At 32.0% G+C, this 15,235-nt stretch overlaps 1 protein-coding gene across 1 annotated transcript in view; it reads right to left on the bottom strand.

The window, feature by feature from the left end:
- Nucleotides 1-229: 229 nt before the first annotated feature.
- LOC133194106 (phosphatidylinositol 5-phosphate 4-kinase type-2 alpha-like) overlaps nt 230-15,235 on the bottom strand; it is a 25,340-nt gene continuing 10,334 nt past the window's right edge. Inside the window, exons 3-9 of the mRNA XM_061330076.1 lie at nt 12,298-12,394; nt 8,015-8,164; nt 6,561-6,707; nt 5,732-5,770; nt 5,120-5,233; nt 4,442-4,709; nt 230-4,180 (exon numbers count right to left, since the gene is read on the bottom strand). Of these exons, the coding sequence (XP_061186060.1) occupies nt 3,996-4,180; nt 4,442-4,709; nt 5,120-5,233; nt 5,732-5,770; nt 6,561-6,707; nt 8,015-8,164; nt 12,298-12,394 (1,000 nt within the window). The 3' untranslated portion in view covers nt 230-3,995. The remainder of the gene's footprint in view (nt 4,181-4,441; nt 4,710-5,119; nt 5,234-5,731; nt 5,771-6,560; nt 6,708-8,014; nt 8,165-12,297; nt 12,395-15,235) is intronic.

Below are 15,235 nucleotides of genomic sequence, written 5' to 3'. Positions count from 1 at the left end.
TGACACCTAAATTGCACGTGTTACAAGTTGTTTATCATAGAATGACTTAATGTCAATGGTTTCAAGATAAGAAAAACAATCAAGATTTGTAATTTTTCCGAAAGACGTCGTTACAGTCAGCCCGTGAGCTATTGAATGAAATTGCCAAGTGGTCCCACGGCAGCGTGTTGACTCAGGACCCCTGGCATTGCGAGGATGAATTATATCAAAATTTAATATGACAAAAAGATGAATTTCAATGTTGTTTAATTGATTTTCTACAAATTTACCAAGCAGAGAGTTGAGCCAAACAACAACATTAACGACACATCATATACATTTATAACTTCAGTGTTGGACATCCATCACAATACATAACAATTTTAACACTGAACATTTTTATTTGTTCATACCACTTTGGTAGTGTTTCAATAAAAAGGAATGCTTGTCAACTTTATTCTCTTGAATTTGGTTAAACCTGACTTATCTAAATGGTAGTCACAGGACCACATAAAATTTAGGTATATACCAGATATAATTTTTCCTTAATCACTCCTTTAACAAAATCTGTTTATTTTATTGGATAACATACCAAACTTTGGACAAATAAACAGTCATAAAGTTCTTGGGTTAATGGTCCATTAAAATTGTTAGTTAATGAAAAGAAGATACTTACTTCTATTAAATCAGATATAAAATTGAATATAAATGAATTATACCACACAGGAATTTTCTGGAGTAACAAAAAGTAAAGGATAAAAGAAGTGTTCGCTTAATACCATGTGACTGTAATATATATCTAACTTATTGGAATAGCATTGGCAAGATTGTATCTAGCAGTTGTGCTTGCACTACCTACATGTAACAGCTGCAATTTAGGCAAAGAAAATAATATGTGGACCAATATTGACAAACAAGTATAAAATATGACTTATTACATCAGCAGTGATTGACTGACAATGATTTTATTATGGAATAACATTTAAAGATAAATCACAAAAAAAATTGAAAAAAATAAGCAATTCTGTATTCCTATATTTCAACATGTGTATTATCTTAGCTTAGTATATGTGCATTTAAATTGTTCATATAATTTTGTGTATGACAATATTTATATTACTTTTCAAATATAATAACACTAAATGCCATACAAATGTAACTATGTATTGCACTCAGACAAGATATAAAGTGAATAGTTTTTATAGATAGGACAAACAAGCTTGTTTATCATTCTTTTTTCCACATCATATCATAAAATAAGCAATTCGGAAAAAAATATATAATGATAAGGGTGTGCATGCCTTTTATTAGACTGATTATTTTACTTGTGTACAGACACAATGGGACTAACATATATATGTTAACAGCACTGAAGATCAACATTGCATACCTGTACAGATATATAAGTATGTATACATATAATAATGAGTAACAATGGAGACAAATGTGGATAAATTTTACAGCACTATATAATACTGAGGCTGAATATATATGATGCAGAATAATTTATTTCTCTATTTTGTCTGATAAGTTTATTATTTAGTGAAAGCAAGAAAAAATTTTTAATGCTATATTCTCAATTATTTAATACACTTCTTTTATTTAAGGTGTATGAAGCATGAAAAGATACTAAGCCAGGGTTTGAATTGATCAGTTGGCCTAAAATTTCTCTATAAGTCGCAAATTGGCAACCATTTTAAATTGATTCCTGATCTTCAAATTTCTGAGCAAGCCAAAAGAAATTTAAAACTGTAAAAAAAAAAAAAAACATTATTTTTTAGCAATGGAACTGTCTTCTGTTTTCTTTGCCACCTTGACTACTTTTTACAGTCATCTCACATATGAACAAAATTCAAAGTTGGCACCTAAAAAAAATTGCCTGCATTGGTGACATTTTTTTTTATCAAAATTTAGCTGGCACCTTAATTTTAGAGGTCACTCAGTTTTTTGACATATCCTAGCGTCTTTTTATATTTCTTTTTAATTCCAATTTTTTTTTAAAAACAATTCAACAATTAGAGCATCTAGAAAACTTTAGACAGTGTCCACATGTTATGTACTTCAAACCTTTTCATTAACTGTCAATGTAAAAAAAAAAAACCTCAAAATTTTTCAAATACACAAAAATGATAAGCTTTGCATAAAATTTCTCTAAATAACATTATGTTTTATAATATAGTTATAATAGATACAATATATATTATTTTAGAGCAGATATGTTACAAGTTCTGTAACCTTCAAGTTTATAATAAATATAACTGTTTATATTAAAAACAATAAAAATAATGCACTGAATTCTCTGAGACAATAGTCATTGTGTATATACAAGTTTATATGTAAATTTTGGTCTAAATAATGATTCGACTATCTGACTACCAGAACTAGTTTTAGTCTTGAATGAAACCTAAATGAGTTGGCAGTGTTTACGCCATAAAACAGATTATAACTTATTACAGGTACACAAATTGAAATACAGATGGTTTTTGTGGCACTTCTTTAACGACATTTGTCGTTTATGTAAGTATCTTACAAGTAAAATTTTTTCTATCAAATTTTACTTTTAAAAAAATTTACATCTTAAATTTGGCCAGATATGATGTACTTAATTTGCTTAAATTTCATTTTGATCTACATTTTCAGTTAAAAAATTTGTCAAAATTACAGAACTATTGAATTTCATTTTACTAAGCAGAGTAGTTCAATCTTACTTTGTTTTTTTTTTCTTATTTTTTTCCTATTCAACAGAAATTTAACACCAAAATATTTTCAAATCTGCCCAACATATTTTTAAAAAATTCTGACAAGTGGTTAATAACCATCTATGTTTTTTTCTTCTTTTTTTTTTTTTGAAAATTGTAGAATGTAACCATAGTTCTCATTTTCAGATCCGGAATCATGGGAAGTTTTACTTTTTTGTATCTACTAACAAACTCTGTCAACATTAACAAAACACAGCCATGACTCACCACCAAACAAAAAGTTGTTTCTGACTTGACAGCATATAAAATTCATGAATTTTCATCTCCCAATACAAAAATCATTTTTAAGCACTGGCCCCAAACTGTCAATATATACACTCTTCAGCTATCTGAAAATCTAAAAAAAATCTTAATATGGTGTAAGGCATACCAAATTCTCTGTGTTGTACTTACAGAATGTCCAAGTTTTCAATTTAGGTAGTAAACAATGACAATATTACGATATAAATGTGCAGCTCAAGACATCTGAAGCAATATTGTCTTCTTACACACTTATGTACTACAAAGACTTTTTACAGTAGATTTTAGCTAATGTTCCGAAAACAAACAATATAGTAAAACTGTTAATTTCCACATAAAATAATATTCTCTATTGAGTACCCATTGCATTACAATTTACTACAAATTTAATGGAAAAAGATAATGACTTTAGCTCATAAAATTCACCATGAGACATAGCACTTATGACATAACTATTCTTTCACTGCTCCTAAATATTTTCATTTTTTGTCAAATACTCATAATCAATAAAAAAGAAATTCCCTATGTTCTCAACGAGTTCTAAACTCAAAAAGCAATTGTTTTTTTTTTTTTTGGAATCTACATAACAGGTTGTATTTGCATTTATATTCGAATTTCTGACTAAAACAATTTGATAAAGTTTGCATATTAAACACAGAGCAAACTATACAAAAAATGCAGACCTGTACATACAAATTTAAGTACAAAGGTTTTTAAGTTGTGTGTTTGACCTGAAATATATTGTGATAATTTACACCATCTTGAGCAGTGAGAAGGTCCTATCTGAATAGTTTCCACATCTATAATGACTATGAGTTACATTCACAAAGACAACAAAGTGTTGTGGGATGCGAGTTTACCCTACATCATACATCATCATTCATGATATCATAACTTGATGACATCATTCATGACATCATAATCACCAGAACACAATTCTCTCTGACATCAAAGTCCTGATTACATCAGTAAATGGCCTCAGTATTTGTCTATATAGTTAAAAAAACACTTCTCTTGTCATTCTATGCACCTATTAATGAACTCTAGGAATCTCTTTGCGTATTGATCATGCCGTATTGTGGAAAATTCTGCCCCTGCCCCATGTTTCACAGTCTTGGCTGCTGTAGCAGTTCTTTTTTTCACACCATACTTTGTTAAAATGTCAATCATTGCTAGAAAATAAATTTCTTGTCTTGGGCAGTCTGGAATAAAAAAAAAAAAAATTGTGTAATAAACTATTCAGCAAAAATATATGTTGACATTATATTTATTAAAATTATCCCCATCTTCAGCTTTTGAGCATTAAATGGCTGTAAGTAAGTTGAGATGACTATTGCTCAATTATAACCTTTTCTAAGGTAAAACAAAAAAAATTCCCTGTAATAAAAAAAAATTCAACACTATTTATTTATCATCCATTAGGAAAACGAATGATTAAACTAGCTATTTAAGTGCTTTCTTACCAGGACTAGATTTAAAAGCGTATCTCTCCATCTCACTGTCTAATTCCCCAGTGTAAGGCATGTACGGAGAGGGCTGGGGACTGTCCGGTGGGGTGGGAACGCCCCCAGCCCCCAGGTAGTCCTCATCATCTAGCCCATTCTCGGAGTCGTTCTCCTCCATGTTGCTGTGGTCAATGCTAGCGTTATCTATGGCCTCCTGTTCCGCTCGCTCACAGTCGTGGATACCGACAATTAGACTGTAGTCCATAAGGTGTAGACTCTCCAAAAACTGAAAGACAGATAAAACATTCACGGTAGTTGAAGGTCAGACGCGAAAACAGACTTAGTAGAGCAAGACTTTTATATGATCTTTATGAAGCAGGCCAATATCTACAAGGCACAATTTTCACACATTTTACTGGAAACACAGAGAGTGTATTAAAAAAAAACTTTGTTTTTCTTACCAAGGAAAAAAGCTAAAATCTCTAGATCTTACTTGCATCTAAATTATGTACATGTACTTTGATAGTAAACATCTTTTCAATTACTTAACTTTAATAATTTTTTTTTACGTGAAGTTAGATACTGATTTTGGACCTTTGCTGTTTTCTTTCTCTCCCAAATTAAAAGACTTAAAAGAACCCCCCCCCCCCCCCCCCCCCCCGAAAAAATCCCTCTGAGACATGTTGTGAGGTTTACCTCCACATCCTGTTTCAGCATGGCCATCAGTTTGTCTTTGTTCTCAGGCCCTATGTGGATGGTGGCTCCATCACTTAAAAAATCATTGTCCTTAAATGTCGGCAAATCTTTGGCCTAAAATTCACAAGAACTCTCTGAATTTATGAATTTAAAGAACACTGAGGAATGAAAACAGTTAATAAGGATGCATTCAAGTCATTGTAATGTACATATTTGAGAAAGTTAACATCTCATATATCTATTTATTCACTTGACATATACAGTTATATAAATAAACTTCCTTAAGTGTCCTCTGTTTCATAAGAACATTGAGAAATGCTATCCTTATCATTTATCCTTAAGAACAACAGTAAAAAAAAAATTCCATTCATAAGCACCTATGTTGCAAGTAACTGCATTAAATTGTATTCATAAAGCAAGAATACTTCTAAACTCTCATCTCTCAAACTCATTTAAGTAAAAGAAACCAATTAATATTCCAATCATGATGTATCAACTGGCCAAAAAAAAATCTTTATGATCAATAAAATTGAAAGCTTTAGTGTTTAAAAACACAAAGGACAGAGAACATTTGTACATTGGTTTAGATAAATATAAAGGGAGGTAACTTGCCTTCTCTTTATCACTGGCTGATCTGTCAACTGTTGATCCCTGTACAGAAAATGTCAAATATTTAACTACAGTTAAACACAGCATTATCTAAGCATAAAAGGTTTGATAAAATTCTTTGAAACTGAGCTAAATGCAAAGTGTGATGGATGAACAGACAGAAAGATGGAAGATGGACATAATAAACACTATATGCCCCAGCAATGTTCATAGCATGGCATAAGACATTAACATTTTAATCAGCTTTAAACAATTTTTGGAAAAAAAAAAAAAAAAAAAAAAAAAAAAAAAATTTCTCTAAATGATCAGATCTGTAAGGATTTATACTGTATATATGTTGATTCCAGGATACTGATACCTTTAGATCGTATTTTTTATGGGTATGAAATCGAGGGCTGATTTATACTGTATATATGTTGATAACAGGATACTGATACCTTTAGATCGTATTTTTTATGGATATGAAGTCGTGGGCTGATTTATACTGTATATATGTTGATACCAGGATACTGATACCTTTAGATCGTATTTTTTATGGATATGAAATCGAGGGCTGATTTATACTGTATATATGTTGATACCAGGATACCGATACCTTTAGATCGTATTTTTTATGGATATGAAATCGAGGGCTGATTTATACTGTTTATATGTTGATACCAGGATACTGATACCTTTAGATCGTATTTTTTATGGATATGAAGTCGTGGGCTGATTTATACTGTATATAGGTTGATACCAGGATACCGATACCTTTAGATCGTATTTTTTATGGATATGAAGTCGCGGGCTGATTTATACTGTATATATGTTGATACCAGGATACCGATACCTTTAGATCGTATTTTTTATGGATATGAAGTCGTGGGCTGAATACGCATCTCATAACGACTAGGTATGTTTCCGTGTCATTCACTGTGATCCGATACATTCCCAAGTACTGAGGCAGCAATGTCTTCGCATGATTTTCCACAATGAACTACAAGAACAACATTTAATGTTACAGACAGGTTTTTATTTAAGGGCAATAATTTTTTTCCTTTTGTCTAAAAATTGATACTTTTCCTTTTGTCTAAAAACTGATACCCGCAATAAAAGTATGGACATTTTCATGATATTTAAATCACCAATATCTCTACACTTTTTGCCTGCAGGTATATACAACATATATTTATTAGACTGTTGTTTTTTTTCTCTCTCTGTCTGTATGTTTGTATTTCAGTTACCCATGATATTATTTTAGTATCTTGAACCTACCTGCTTGTTTCTTTGTCGGCTTCTCTGTTATATGTCACATACCAATGACATCATTTATCTATCTGTCTATCTGTTTGTCTATTTTCACATACCAATGACATCATTTATCTATCTCTGTCTATCTGTCCGTCTATTTTCACATACCAATGACATTATCAACTGACCCTATGTCTATTTGCCTGTTTTCTTGTCTTTATGCTGTCTATGACTTACTCCTGTTATTATCTGTCTACTCTGGACCTATCTGCTTGTTTGTTTGTCTGTCTGTCTGTCTGTACATATGTCATTTACTTATGTCATTATCTGTCTACATTGGACCTACCCACTTGTTTGTTTGTCTGTATCTTTGTATGTCATTTACTTATGTCATTATCTGTCTACTTTGGACCTCCCTGCTTGTTTGTTTGTCTGACTGCCTGTCTGTATGTATGTTATTATCTGTCTACTCTGGACCTACCTGTTTGTTTGTACACCTGTCTGTATGCATTATTTATCTATGTCATTATCTCTCTACTCTGGACCTACCTGCTTGTTTGTTTGTCTGACTGCCTGTCTGTATGTATGTTATTTACCTATGTCATTATCTATCTACTCTGAACCTACCTGCTTGTTTGTTTGTCTGACTGCCTGTCTGTATGTATGTTATTATCTGTCTACTCTGGACCTACCTGTTTGTTTGTACACCTGTCTGTATACATTATTTATCTATGTCATTATCTCTCTACGCTGGACCTATTTGCTTGTTTGTTTGTCTGACTGCCTGTCTGTATGTTTGTTATTTACCTATGTCATTATCTGTCCAGACCTACCTGTTTCTTTGTCTGACTGTCTGTCTGTATGTTTGTAATTTACCTATGTTATTCTCTGTCCAGACCTACCTGGTGATATTGTTTGTCTGTATGCCTGTCTGTCTGTATGTATGTTATTTACCTATCCCATTATCTGTCCAGACCTACTTGTTTGTTTCTTTGTCTGTATGCCTGTCTGTATGTTTGTTATTTACCTATACCATTATCTGTCCAGACCTACCTGGTGATATTGTTTGAGAATTATATGAAGCTGTTCCACTTCCTCACTGACTAGCGTTTTTATGAAGTATTTTCTGTCATGTGACATCATCATCCGAGCTCCACTCCTTCCCGGAGAATCTATATCTTCTGGATGTTTGGTCAAGGAATTCTGAAAAGATTTTTTGAAATTTCATAAATAATTCAGAAAATTTACTACAGTCAACAAGTTTATTTTCTAATCTGATCAATGAGTGTATTCAAAGTACATGCAACTAGAGTGGTGGATCCAATAGGAGTAACCCATGACAAGGGTTTTGTTTTTTCCCTAAGGTACCAGAGCAGGATTTCTTCTCTGACCTGGCCTTTAGTTCAAACCCAGTTTATTTTCTACTCTAATCAATGAATATATTCAAAGTAACTTGAGTGGTGGATCCAATTGGAGTAACCCATGGAATCTGTGACCTCTCAGTAGCATAGACCATGGTTATAACATCCATAATTCTCAAGGATAAATATTACACATAATTATATTGACTGGGTTCGAGGACAATGTCTGATTTGTTTAACCCAAGAACCAAACTGTCTAAGGCTAATAGTTGGAGGGTTTGGCAAAATGTGTGTTGCCCAAGAAAGCAGTCCATTATAATGTTTTGTTATAACTTTCAGTCTTTCACCTTTTATAATGAAATATCTTGTGCTGGCTTTCATGTAGCGATGAATGTAATCTTTGTTTGCATGCACTGCAGCTAAAACTTAGTCGATTCCATATCTGTCACACACCAATGAATGCAAATAAAATATAGGCGGTGTGACGTAAAAAAAACGTCACAGCTGTCCAATATCTAATCAACAGGTCCTATCAGACCCAACTGTACAACATTATTCAGTAAAACATGGGAAATGTGAAAACTTTTTTAGCTTAGAATTTTATTAAAAAAACAATTTAAAAAGGTATTTAACAATATGCCTTAATCGTCAAAAACTCAACATATACTATGTCTGATTTAAGGTCAAGATCTAGTAAATGTGTTTAGACTTTCTTCTTGGTGCTAGATTCATTATGACGTCATAATTGATTTAAACTTAATTATTCCCGTACTTTACAGCTTCAATAGAATTATGAAGAAAATAAAGCACTTTCATGGATTTCAATTTGAAATCATGTCAAATGTAACCCCGATACTCATATTCCGTTTAATATCATTTTAAAGTAGAGATCAAGAAGATATGAAAAACCGTTTTCTGAGAGACTGTAGGCAATATTGATACATTTCCTTTGTCTGAGATGGAGAGAAGTCCCATTTTTATACCAGACTTTCTTCATTTTTCATTGAAAATGGGCAGTTTTTCCGATGAGTTTATCCTAAAATTATGTCCAGATACACCTTATTTTACCAAACTATATTCATAAAGGATCATTAAAAGAATGTGTATCTCAAATTTGAGAAATCTGTGGGCACCTTTCATTCACTAGATCTTGACCTTAAATAAATATCCATTCTCTATGACTGAGTTATGGATTTTTCCTAAGTTGGTACATTATCTTTTTTTAATTGTTCCCTTATCAATATTGCCCTCTTCCTTTTGTTCCTGGTTTCTCACCAGGATGTTGATATACAGAAATACGTAATTGTTACATCTAACCTTTTCTTCCCTAATTGTCTACATAACTCTGCCTTATCACCTTTTTTGATAAAGTATATTTACATTTTAAACATTTCTTCCTTTCTCTAAAGAAATTCACTTTCAAATAAACACCTTAAATTGGTCTGATGTTAACACCTCCCAACCATTAAGACAAACTTTTATCTTGATTCTTCCTATGGACATAGCACATGGTAGGAAAAAAAAATATTTATTAGTGATAGACCAAACAATAAATTGCTTTACTTGCCACGTTGTAAAAGAGTTACTTAGCACCTGTCAAATAAAGTCTATAGCATCGGAAGTTCATCTGCCTAATTATTGTGTTTACTGCCATAGTAACCATTCATTATCTACACCCCAGGAAAAATAATGCTTATTGTTAAAATATGACAGAACGAGCAATCCCGACTTAATGTATATATATGGAGGGTAATTAAGTGATCTTCCATCTCTAATGTATGGAGATTTTAGGATAACTGCCTCCTTGCTACTGAAATATCAGTCTAGATGGAGTGTTGAGTCTTGAGTTTCAGCAAGGAATGATAATAAAAATCCTTCTATTAAAAAGTTCCTACACTGAAGAAATAACCATACTTAACTTAATTTACTTGACCATTTCACACCAAGTAATTTTTTGTAACTGGAACCCTATCTGATTTTTCTTCAGACAAGAAACTTTAAGACTTCATAAAGTGATTTCTCATCTCACATAGCATGTTTAAAAGCAGAGTACATGAATATTTAAAAGAAAGTTTCCAATCAGCTCATACACGTAATTTGTAAAAAAGAAGAAAAAAAAGAAAACAGAAAAAAAAAGAAAACAGAAAAAAAAAACCACTCTGTCAGTGACAAAAAGAGATAATTTTCAGGTTGACAGAAATTCTCATCATGGATATAATTACTAAAACTCATCAAGGGCATGAAAATTTTACACGAAGATAAACAGAGCTCTCATAACTATCTTATTCATCCCACTAATGTGCATTGGGTTTTCAATAAAAAAAAATGTTGAGATCTGCCTTTTAATAATTATTATACATCTAAATGTGTGGCAAAATTAACATTAAAACAAACCAAAGACTAATTTCAAGTATAAATAATGAATTTTTAACATGAAATATTTTCTCCCTTCTTACAGGTACACACATAAAAATCCTTTGAATCCCCCCTACTGTTTAAAAGATCCTTCTGTGACATTTTCTAATCTAATTATTCATACACATAGTTCATGAGAATGTAGACAAATATTTGCCATCGATCAGTTGTGGCTGGTTGGAAAAATTGTTCAATAGAAAAAAAAACAGACTGGAATGTTGCATCTTGACAGAATGTCTAAGGGATTTTGCCTTAAGGACATACGCAACACAGTTTGAACTTTATTGTCTTTTCCCTGGAGTTGAAGAGTTCCAATACTTAAAGGAACTGTGTGCTACATTTTAATGTCTATATATGCTGCTGTACACTTCTAAAACAAGTTTGGATAAACAAAACATTTAGAATATATGTTTAGTATTTTTTGTATATTTTTCTTTGAATTATACAAGAATTTTCATCAACTGATATCTTTTTAAAACCCCTGGTAATGCATTCTGAATTTTTGTCTAGGAACATCTGATGGCATTATAATCTTAAATTAAGAATATCTTGAAAAATTATCAGTAGGTAAGGTTCGCTGCATATGTCCTTAATCAGGAAATGGGACCTTTCTAGCGTGATGTTCTACCAACCTACCAGTCAACACAAGATGAAACCAAGTTTTTCACTCCCATCTAATTCCAGATAATAAGATTTGACTGTAAATAATCATGATTACATTGGCTCCTTTAGCATGTGTAGGTTTCTTTGAAAGAAATTTGAAGTTTGCATCCTTATAATCTACAAATGTTGAGTAATACTGCAGTCATACAATGCTAAGCTTAAAATTAGAGGTACTGCGAGCACCGAGCTCACAAAATGACATTGCCCCCTCCTCATGAGAATAATCGAAAAATTGCAATGTGTATTTCTTGGCAGTATGTAATTTATGAGATTTCGTGAAAGTTCCTATATAATGTGAAGACAGACAAGCATATTCCCAATGACTCAGTGGACATTTGTTTTATTTCTATTGCTTCGATATCTAGTAGGACACTGAACCTTAAAAAATTCCATTTCTTGTAGAAGACACTTTGCCCTCTTACAATTTCATTTCCTACAGACAACTTCATTTGCTTTGCAGAAACAATTTTCTTTTAGCATTCCCTTTGATAAAATGTATGCAGATTGAATTTAAACTGTGTTTATCTGCATATCAAGTAACATGAGTAGACACATCTATCTTTTATATATCTTGAAATTTTTTCATATTGCATAGACATATAATTATTTTCCAGCTTTAGCTAGGACACAAATTATAGGATAATTGATCAAAATAGTTTGACATTCATGAAATATTTGATCTTTCTGAACCTTTTCTTTCTTAAAAAAATAATAATGATAATGTTACAACCCAGTGCCTGCAAATCAAAGGAAAGTTATGCCATTTTTGGATTAATATCCTTGTTCCAAATATCATGTACAAATATAATCACAATCATCAATTACAAAGTGATATGTATCACCCTGTGCCTAACAAGAGTTACACCATTGTTCAATTAACATCCTTGTTCAACTTACCATATAATCATGGTCATCAATTCCAAAGCGTTCCCTAAGATTTCTGAACACAATAGGGCAGTATTCTTTGACCTTGAAATGACTTGGCATCGACTCTCTGGAAAAAAGAAGAAACTAGAAATTATATATTCACTGGACATGAATGCCCCATTCAGGGTTCATTAGAAATGCAATAAGATATGAAATATATCTTGCTTATCTTTTTTAAGATAAGGGTAAATGAGTAACAGTGAGGTCAAGGTCACAAGAAAGGTTAAAGTTAGCAAATTATGACACAGTTGAATACCTCTCACCAGTTTGTATAAGTGTATGAAGTTTGATGAAAATATCTTGAAAATTTCTTTAAAACTGAGTTTTAAACACAATAAATAGTAAAATCAAAGGTCATAAGGAAAGTCAGGTTTAAAAAAATGGACAAAGTTGAATTGCAGTTGAATACTCCCCAAATTATGTATAAGCATATGAAGTTTGATAAATATATCTTGAATAGTTTCTGTGAAACTGAGTTTAATGCAAATTTAAGAAAAGTGGAGCCAATGTCAAAGGGAAAGTCAGGGTCAATTTTTTATTATACAATTGAAAAGCATTTACAAATATGCATTAGCTTAATATAGTGTTTGATAAATATGTCATTAAAGTTTCTTTGAAATTGAGCTAAACGCAAATTTAAGAAAAGTGAGGTCAAGTTCAAAAGGAAGGTTAAGGTAAAACAAGAAGTCTGCGAGCCAATGCTCACTAATAATACCCCCGCTCTGATGTGAATACACAAGTTCAGTTATGGACAAACACAGTGATAATCAGGAAATTGACATTGGATTAGTAAAAATTGAATCCCAACATATGGCATGCCTAAACAAACATTGTGTTAAGATTTCATGCACCTGCAATGAGTAGTTGCTGAGAAAACTGTGACCAAAATTTGTTATGTATGGTACAGACAGATGTAGGGATAAACAGGAAGTTGACATTGGATTTGTACCAAAATGAATCCCATTATATGGCATGCCTAAACAAAATTGTGCTAAAATTTCAAGCATCTGCGATGAGTAGTTGCCGAGAAAACTACGACCAAAATTTGTTATGTACGGACAGACACACGGATAAACAGGAAGTTGACATCAGATTAGTACAAAGATGAATCCCACCATATGGCATGCCTAAACAAAGATTGTGCTAAAATTTCAAGCATCTGCGATGAGTAGTTGCTGAGAAAACTATGACCAAAATTTGTTATGTATGGTACGGACAGACCCACGGATAAACAGGAAGTTGACATCGAATTCCTACAAAAATGAATCCTACCATATGGCATGCCTAAACAAAGATTATGCTAAAATTTCAAGCATCTGCGATTAGGGTTGGATACCGTTAAGCATGAAACGGTACGATACCATACCGGTATTTTTGAAACAATATGGTATTTTTGACGTTATGGTACTATGCATTGATGAATGAGAATGAGGGTTCATTTTATAACAAATGTGTTTTCACCATTCACTAACCTTTCAATGATATAATCTAAAATGAGCTTAGGCCAAATAAAAAAAATATGTGTGGTTCCGGTTACCCGACCTTCCCCATTTTATATCCCGACCCTAAACTTTTTTTTGGCAATTTTCATATTTTTTCCGGAATTTTCCCCGATTTCCATCAATGGCTCTGGTTTAAGTTTTATTTTCAGCAATGACGGCCTCCTTGCAAAACATAGTGCAAGAGTTTAATAGTATTAAGTCCAAAGCGAGCTAGCATGTAGGTGTCCCCTACCAATATTGACTAGTATATTATCACATCACATCTAAATGCCATTTGCAAAGCAGTAATAGGTAGGCTATTATTTAGAAAAATTAAGAAAATCATTTTGTTAAAAAAAAAAAAAAAATTCCCTACCTACCTACCCTAATTTTTTCGGAAGTGTAACCGGAACCACACATATTTTTTTGTTTGGCCTTATAAACTATGTTCCATGCTTTTAATTAAGAGATAACAATAGATATTCCTAATATTCAAATTACAAACATTTCATTTCAACCTTTCAATAATGATCAACAAAACAAATCAATTGAATCTCAAACAAATTAATTTGCATAAATCGGCTGACTGCTTCACCCGGTTGCCAAGACCCCTTTTGAATGACGAATCATTAGATAATAGATAGATCACATTTTTTGGGACATTTTGCCATTTCAATTTACATTTATTATCAGTTTTTATTTGTAAAATTAAAATAAGATTCATGTGAATGTATTTTGATTTTTTTTCTTTTTAAAAAATATACGTATTGATTTACCTCGAATATCGGCAGTCGAAAGTAAGTATCGTTCTAAGAATCCATTTCAGTAATTAGCCTACCCTTTCAATGAGCGAAGAATTCGATTGCAAGTTTGGAATCTTTTTTTTTTTTTTTATATATCAAATTGAATGTATTTAAATGTTTTAAAGATTAAGAAGTACCGTTATTAGTACCGGTATTAAATGAAACGGTATTTTACCGGTATTTTTTAAGTAACTATTCGGTACGGTATTGGTACCGAGTACCAGTATCCAACCCTATCTGCGATGAGTAGTTGCTGAGAAAACTATGACCAAAATTTGTTATGTATGGTACAGACAGACGCATGGATAAACAGGAAGTTGACATCGAATTCGTACAAAAATGAATCCCACCATATGGCATGCCTAAACAAAGATTGTGCTAAAATTTCAAGCTTCTGCAATGAGTAGTTGCTGAGAAAACTAGTGTTTCAGAATCGGATGAAAAATACTATCGATTATCGAATCGAATCGAAAACACCATTTCGATTCATAATCAAAAATAATCGGACATTTCTTATGTTTCTTTTTATGTACATTATTAAAGGCCTGGTATTGTGTTTATAGTTATTGATAAGTACACATGTAGGCCATGTATTTAAGTTTTAATGAATCTGCTGATATTTTT

The sequence above is a fragment of the Saccostrea echinata genome, unplaced genomic scaffold (assembly GCF_033153115.1).
Source record: "Saccostrea echinata isolate AGI-Se365-2 ecotype Australia unplaced genomic scaffold, CSIRO_AGI_Sech_v1 ptg000028l, whole genome shotgun sequence".
In the NCBI taxonomy this organism is placed as follows: domain Eukaryota; kingdom Metazoa; phylum Mollusca; class Bivalvia; order Ostreida; family Ostreidae; genus Saccostrea; species Saccostrea echinata.
This window is presented reverse-complemented; position numbering and strand designations above follow the sequence as displayed.